This window comes from Sardina pilchardus, chromosome 2 (assembly GCF_963854185.1).
Source record: "Sardina pilchardus chromosome 2, fSarPil1.1, whole genome shotgun sequence".
In the NCBI taxonomy this organism is placed as follows: Eukaryota; Metazoa; Chordata; class Actinopteri; order Clupeiformes; family Clupeidae; genus Sardina; species Sardina pilchardus.
In genome coordinates, this window is record NC_084995.1 from 43,629,249 (window position 1) to 43,636,957 (window position 7,709).

Sequence of the window (7,709 nt, forward strand, 5' to 3'; positions counted from 1 at the left end):
GCTGTTGTGTGCTATGCATGTATGTTGTGTGTGCTGTTGATTCTGTATATGCCTGTGCTGAGATTCTAGTGTGATGGCAGATTGGCTGTTGGCAAAGATTGGTCGCTCATGTGTTGTTCGTTTGCCTGACAGATCTCTCCTTGTTCTCCCTCTCTCTCTCTCTTTCTTTCTTTCTTTCTCTCTGTCTGTCTCTCCCTCTTTCTGTCCCTCTCTCTGTGTCTGTCTCTCAATCTCTTTGTCTCTCTGTGGCTGCTGCAGGTGCTATGGCTAATCATCTAATCACTAACGCGCTACTGAGGCCCCATGCCACTAACAATCCCTATAACACATTGCTTGGGGATGCGGCTGTATATAACAACCCCACAGTGAGCATGTACAACACGCAAGGTGTGCCAATGTCTCTCCCCGCCTCCCTGTCTCTCTCTCTCTCTCTCTCTACCAATGTAGCTCCCTCTCTCTCTCTGTCTCTCTCTCTATCTCTACCAATGTAGCTCTCTCTCTTCTTTGTCTGTCTCTCCCTCTCCCTCTCTCTCTCTGTCTCTCTCTTTGTCTGTCTCTCTCTCTCTGTGTCTCTCTCTCTCTCTTCCAATGTAGCTCTCTCTCTCTATCTCTCTCTCTTTGTATGTCTCTCTCCCTCTCTTCCTCTCTGTCTCTCTCTCTACCAATGTAGCTCTCTCTTTCTCTCTACCAATGTAACTCTCTCTCTCTCTCTTTCTTTCTGTCTATGGAGCTCATGCTGTTATGATATGTGTACTCCACAGTTACAGAAATGCTATCCACTTGAGAGTGTTGATGATTGTCAGCTTGGGCCGAAACTATCAATATGTGGCCACTGTTCAGTTATACCAAAGTTCAAACATTGTTTTCATGTCAGCAGTCAGAAGATTTCTTTCAGAGAATATTTCACTGTATCATTTTCTTTTGGTGAAAGTGAGATATTTGGCTGGAAATCATGTGGAGCCATTTTTCGATTTCTGTGTGCTTTGCGCGTGATAAGTGTGTGCCTGCCGTAGTGTGAATCTGAGTTGTACTGCAGTGTACGTGTAGCTCCTGCTGTTTGTTTTTGAAGCACCACTGCACGGCCATGCTCTGTGAATGTGTCTGAGGCATCTGGTTATTTCTCTTCATATCAGTCTTAAAGGTCTGTGAAGTCATTCACTTGAAAATGGTTGATGCAGTACCTGTGTCCCAATATCTCCAAATAGTGACAAATGATGTGACTCAGACTGTGAATGTGCCGTGTGTGAGTTTGTGTGTGTGTGTGTGTGTGTGTGTGTGTGTGTGTGTGTGGGTGGGTGGGTGGGTGTGTGTGTGTGTCTGTGTGTGTGTGTGTGTGTGTGTCTGTGTGTGTGTGTGTGTGTGTGTGTGTGTGTGTGTGTGTGTGTGTGTGTGTGTGTGTGTGTGTGTGTGTGTGTGTGTGTGTGTGTGTGTGCAGTGTACGTGACTGTCTCAGTGAATGATGTGTACTGTTGTGGTGCATGTTATGTCTGTATTCACACATGTGCTCTCTCTCTCTGTCTTCTCTCCTCTCCTCCATGCTGTCCCATAGCTCCCTACAGAGACTCAAGTACGCCACTAACTCACTATCACTGTTGACCATCAAATGTGAAATCGACTCGCGGCTTTGCTCCCTCTTCCCTCCGAGCTGGCAGACGAACACAGTCGCACTGCAATAGCGAAACCATCAAACACTTCAATCAGGAATCCCAGAATAAATGGCACTGCCAGAGTTCTGTATTAATGAAAACACTGAGTCACATGCCACTATATTTATCCCAACCTATCAGTCACTAAATAACATGACCTTTTAGAACGCGATCTTGGGTTATTCGCAATCATGCATGATTGACCATGAAGCTGCACTTCTGGCTGAGCAGAACTACATGCTCTGTCTGTAAGAAAACGGCAGCACTTGGAAAAATAAACACAGGCATGGTCTGGTTCGTCACCAATAAACTGCCGCTTATCATTTGTCTCAGAGGGAACGGAGAGCTGCTCTTAAGAGTCTTCATTTATTTTGTATGTCATCTCTTTTTGCCTTTAATCAGTTTCTGAAAGGCCTGCTATTTTAGCTCTCTTTAATGCTGTGCTATTTATAGTCATCTAATAATATGCTAATTCAAAGCTAATGTTCATCCTGATTTGACAAAGCTGCTCTGTGTTGTCACCTAGTGAAGGGACTAGAGTTCAGATCCAGAGACAGCCTTCCAGTCTCTCAGGCATGAAAGTGAAAATGTGATTCAGGTGTGATGCACCTGTGCTCGGCGCGCGGCGGGCTCGGCTCGCACCTCGCCCACTCCCACTGGTGCCGCTACGCCGGGCGCCGCCGAGCTTTCTGATTAGCGGAATTAGCCGCGTGAGCTGCGGAGGCTGGAAGGCTGTTATGGTGGGAGGATGTGTGTGTCTCTGGGGGGGGGGGGGGAGCGCTAGCTTCCCTGCTGAAGAGACACACACGCATGACTGTTAGCGTAGCCGCGAGCACAAAAGCCCTCCGCTAAACTCCCCCTTCTCTGTGCGTGTGTGTGTGTGTGCGTGTGTGTGTGTGTGTTGTCTCCAGAAGGAATCCTCAACAACGCGCGCGACTCCAGCGTGATGGACACGCTGCCGCTCAACGGTAACCACGTCAACAGCTACACGATGCCCGGCGGCGAGTACCTGAGCGACTGCGTGCAGATCATCGACCGCGGCTACAGCACCATGCACAAGGAGACCACGCTGGAGAAGAAGATCCTGAAGGAGCTCACCTCCAACTACATCCCCTCCTACCTCAACAACCACGAGCAGCGGCCCAGCGAGCACAGCCGCAACCTGGCCAACAACACCCTCAACGGCATGGGCACCAGCGCCGGCCTGGGCATGGGCATGGGGATGGGCATGGGCGGAGGAGGAGGTGGGGGCGGAGGAGGTGCGGGAGGGGTGGACCAGGACAACGCCATGGTGCTGGACAACCCGTCCGCGTACCCGCACGACGAGGCGGGCGGCATGAGCCTGGAGATCATCCGCGAGGAGTCGCAGGCGCCGCTTCTGCCCCCGCGCCCGCCGCCGCCCGAGAACCACCAGCCGCTGCAGACCTTCTCCACCCGCCGCCGCCACCACCCGGCCCAGGAGGCGCCCAGCGAGAGCTTCTACCCGCTGCTGCCGGCCGGCGAGCGAGGGGGGGGGGGCACCGTGGTGGGCGGGGAGCCGGGGTCCTCGCAGACGCACGGGCACGTGCACGGGCACCCCTCGCACTCGACGCGCTCACCCTCGCCCTCGCCACACCGGGACTCGCTCTACACCAGCATGCCCGCGCTCGCCGACCTGCCGCACGGCCAGATGATCAACGGCGTCCACGACGAGCGCGACGAGCGCGACGACGAGGAGGACGACGAAGACGAGGAGGAGGAGGAGGAGGAGGAGGAGGACGGCAGCGACCTGCAGCTGCCCAACGGCAAGAGCGGCAGCGGGAGCGTGGACGCGGACGACGTCTACTACAAGAGCATGCCCAACCTGGGCAACACCCGCAGCCAGGTCCACCAGCTGCACAGCTACTACCAGATGGGCCGCGGGGGCAGCGACGGCTTCATCGTGGCCCCCGAGAAGGAGGAGTCGTCCCCCGAGGAGCCCCCCCAGGACCCCTCACACCTGGTGACCAGCCTATAGACCGCACGCCCCCAAGCCTGGGCGGCCCAGGGATTGAGCTCGGACGAGTGTGTGTGAGAGAGAATGTGTGTGTGTGTGTGTGTGTGATTGCGTATGTGTGTGTGTGATTGCGTATGTGTGTGTGTGTGTGTGCGTGTGTGTGTTTGTGTAAGTATGGGAGTGTACTCCTGCCTGACCCCCCGTGCGGACGGACGATAGTACCCAGTGCTCAGTTGTGTGTGAGCGCGTGAGACCACATGACGGAGAGAGTGGCAGGAGCGCCAGGGTCAGAACACTCACTGTGTGTGAATAGAGAAAACGTGCTCGGGATAAAAAAAAAGAACTCTTTGATAAAGGAAGGACCATACACACTGGCTACGCCCGACTTGTGGATACTTGTTTGATGTTATCCGTTAATCTTAGACTTGACTTTTTACAGTCTGCCAACTGTTTGACCTGCCCACGTCCACTGCAGTGCATCCACACACAGAGTCATCGTCAGGAGAGCCACCCCCAACAGACCGCGTCCTAGCGTCCTAGCGTCCTAGCGTCCTAGCGTCCTAGCTAGGTCTCTTTTGCATCCGTACGGATTTGGACATGGTGTGGGAACGCCAGCGAAAGACTACCAGATTTGAGCTGAAACTCAGACTAGCTGCCACATAGAGTATGTAACCCCAGAGATACTGTACGTGACTGTATCGAGCGACGTCCCCCTCCACCCCTCTCCCGTACCTTACCGGTTGGACTGCTGCATCCATCCTCTCACATTCCCACAGGGTTCTCAAAGCACTCTTTTGTTGGGTGGTCAGTGCTTTCTCCTGATGCATTAGTTCACACCCTGAGGAAAGCATCTTGTGATCACAGACTGCAAGCATCTTTCTTTACACCCCTGTTTTTCCTTTCCGATAAGAGTTTCAGTTGCTGAGGGGGAAAAAAACATTAAACAAATCCTAAATACAGAGAAATAATGTATTTCTGTGTAAAATGTACAGATACAAGCATTGCATATGATATGCATTTCATGACTTTTTTTATTTTGTACTTTTGTCTGTGTGTGTTTTACTAGAACATATTTCTTTCTTCTACCCTGGGGCCTCCGTTATGTTACCCTACAGTGCCACTAGGAGTAATCCCTCCTCTCTCGTTCTCTCTCTCTCTCTCTCTCACTCTCTCTCTGTTATAAAATAGAACAAGCACCACAGAACAAACACCACCTTTTTTCTAGCATTATATAACCACTTTTGATTTCTATACTTATAGTTTGGTTCTCCACTGAGTAGAAGTAATGGCTAGGCGACTCATGGATCAATAGCAAGGGGGCATCCATGCTGCACTTTGAGAGGAGCATCCAGATGTCCTAATGGTTGCTATAGCGATGCCCCCTGACCTGTGTCAGAGGGGAGTGGGCAGCTCGCCGGGCTGTTTCTGTGAGCTGAACTCGTCCCCTGCGTTAGTGTAGTCGAGAGCCACAGCTGCTCTTCCTCAGAACAAGTTGATGATCTCACCGTGGTAGACCACAGACGGAGCGTCTCTACTTTGCTTTTCTTACCAAACTCAATGTGAATTGATGTCTGAAGAGATGTGGCCTCTGAAAGGGCACACTTAGAGAAGAACAACATTGTGTAAACACACAAGCCAGGATGTTTCTCATGATAAAGACATGGTTTACTTATTTGAGAGAGGAGAGTAAACTGTAGCCTGCACATATCCCCCTCCCCACACCTGCATCCCATGCCCCTACGAGCCCCTTTCCCAAAGGATTAAAAAAAAAAAAACTATATTTATTTGTTGGATGGTTTTCATGCAAAGAACATTTACGATTTAAACTGCAAGAGTAGAGGTCCAGATAAGAGTGAACCATGCAGCACTGGTGCGTTTTAAATTATCCTCATTATAACAGTAATTATTGATTATTATTTATTATGTTATTTTGTATGGGTTTGGGAGTTGAATGATCTCATAACTAATATTTGTTGTAACAGTGAAAAGTTGTTTGCCAACAAATAAATTACTGAGTAAAATTTACAACATTCCATGCACCTAAGCTGAGTGTCTTTCATGCCTTAGAAGCCATTAAGTAGGCAACGTTCTCTTCTTGCCTTTTGGAGTTTGAAGCAACAGACCGAATGGAGTCAATGGAGCATAAAATGATTCAGAGGTTTTGTTTAAAAAAAAAAGAAAGACTTGCCAGACGTCTAAAGAACATCTTGTTTTACTCTTAACGCAGAGGAAGCGCTGTCTGGCTGCCCTGTCTATGTGACGTCCATGAGAGTTTGCTGAGGAAATGTTATGCGATGGCTGGGCTAATTAATTATGCGCCATTTGGCCCGTCATCAGGGGCAAACAAAGCATAATCGCAGCGCATTGATTTCATGTCCTACTGAAATGCAAACATACACTGCACTCAGCAAACAGCACCAAATGTCACCCAGCCCGAGTGTCTGTCATCCCTCTCAGCCTGCGCGGGACACCTCCTGAATACCCAGCAGAAGCTGGGATGATGCTCACGCAGGCAGCCATCTCACTGGGGAGAAGGTTAAAACGGGTCCCAGCTTTCTGAAGACCAAAGGCGATGTACAACATCACAGCCCTTCTTAAGTTGTGAGAGGAATCTGTAACTGTCAGAGCGCAGGCGGGAGAAGTTTTAAGTGGCTATAAGCACACTCTGAACCTGTCTGAAGCCTTCCCTATGTCATCATGCGCGCCGGTGACCTGATTTCCACGTTTAAGGAGTGAATTCAGTCAGTGTCCCCATTTTGGAGGGATAAGAAGCGGCAGAGCTTCCTGTGAGCTGCAATCTCCCTTCTGCACTGCGTCGCTAACAGGTTAATTAAACAGCATCGGGCTATGTGGGTCAGAACACTGCTGGAGAGCGGCGATCATTTAGCTATGCCTTACAATTCTCTCTGTTCCCCCCCAGTGCTTTTTGCTTGAAAGGAAGATCGGGCATCAGGCTGTTATTTTTCCCTCCATTAAAAAAACAACACAACGCAGCAGCAGCAGCAACAGCAGCAGCAGCAACAACACTCCAATCTCACGGAGGCGTTTAAGGAAAATCACAGAGGAAGGCAAGACTGTACCAGTTCGCAACAGACTCAGAGCCCAATCCACATTCATCCTCTAAAATTACCTGATATAAAATGTCACCAGTGGCCTCCAGACAACTGCCATTTGTCCCAGTCATAGCTGAAGTAATATTAAAGGGGGGGGAAAAAAAACCCTGCTTGACATTAATTCCAGACCAGATAGCAGCCGTGTCTATTCATTAATGGGGAGAGGGCCGCTTGGCCGTGTTTGAACGTGGTAATTACATATCTCTGGCAGACGGCGGATGTGACGGCCCCGCACACCACACCTGACCTGGAAGGCAGCGTAATCCAAAGCGTGGCCGCGGGTCCAGTCTGGCCCCGCGGAGCTCCGGCTCATCGCTGCCCTATCGCAATTTTCCATAAGACCGCTCGCAGGAGGAAAAACACTTACCAGCTACACGAGGCGCTGTGAATTATTCACTCTAATTGGCCAGGGGGAGACAGGCCAGCGCGAGTGGGCAGCGGGTGCTTTCTGAGGTCAGGTCTCCCAGCTGCATATTTAATTTCTCGGTGAAACTGGTGTTTTTCTTATTGCGCTGTTGAGGTCCAGGGGCTGGAGAACAGCCTTGGGGCGGCCGCTGTGCAGCAGGTGAGAGACAGTGGACGAGACAGGCGGTGGCGGGGAAGGGGAAGGTCCATCGCTTTACACTCCTGAGCCCAGCCCCGGCCTCTGCTTCAAGTCTGAAACTCTCCTCTGGCCCATGAGGCATGAAAGCGTATTGAGTTGCGCTGGTGCCTTTGGTCTCGTCCTCGCGCTCTGCCGCTCCGCTCTGCTCACTCACTGCCTCCACACCACAGAAGCTCAGAGAGGGCACAGACATCAAATATTTCTGGTCCCATATTCCCCTCCTTCCCTTTTTGATTTATTAAGTTTTATAACCCCCCCCCCCCCCCCCCCCCCCAACCCACCCCACCCCACCCTCCATTTCACATTTTTCATTCTCTTTTTGGATTTATTAAACACAGTCGGAGTTGCCATGACAACCCAAGGTGTCGGCA

The 7,709-nt window shown here is 50.8% G+C and overlaps 1 protein-coding gene across 1 annotated transcript in view; it reads left to right on the forward strand.

Moving 5' to 3' along the window:
- The window catches only part of adgrl3.1 (adhesion G protein-coupled receptor L3.1), a 76,830-nt gene extending 71,181 nt beyond the window's left edge, over window positions 1–5,649 (forward strand). Inside the window, exons 22-26 of the mRNA XM_062552850.1 lie at window positions 1,550–1,567; window positions 2,558–2,836; window positions 2,906–3,142; window positions 3,230–3,327; window positions 3,388–5,649. Coding sequence (XP_062408834.1) covers window positions 1,550–1,567; window positions 2,558–2,836; window positions 2,906–3,142; window positions 3,230–3,327; window positions 3,388–3,642 — 887 coding nt within the window. The 3' untranslated portion in view covers window positions 3,643–5,649. The remainder of the gene's footprint in view (window positions 1–1,549; window positions 1,568–2,557; window positions 2,837–2,905; window positions 3,143–3,229; window positions 3,328–3,387) is intronic.
- The last annotated feature ends 2,060 nt before the right edge of the window (window positions 5,650–7,709 follow it).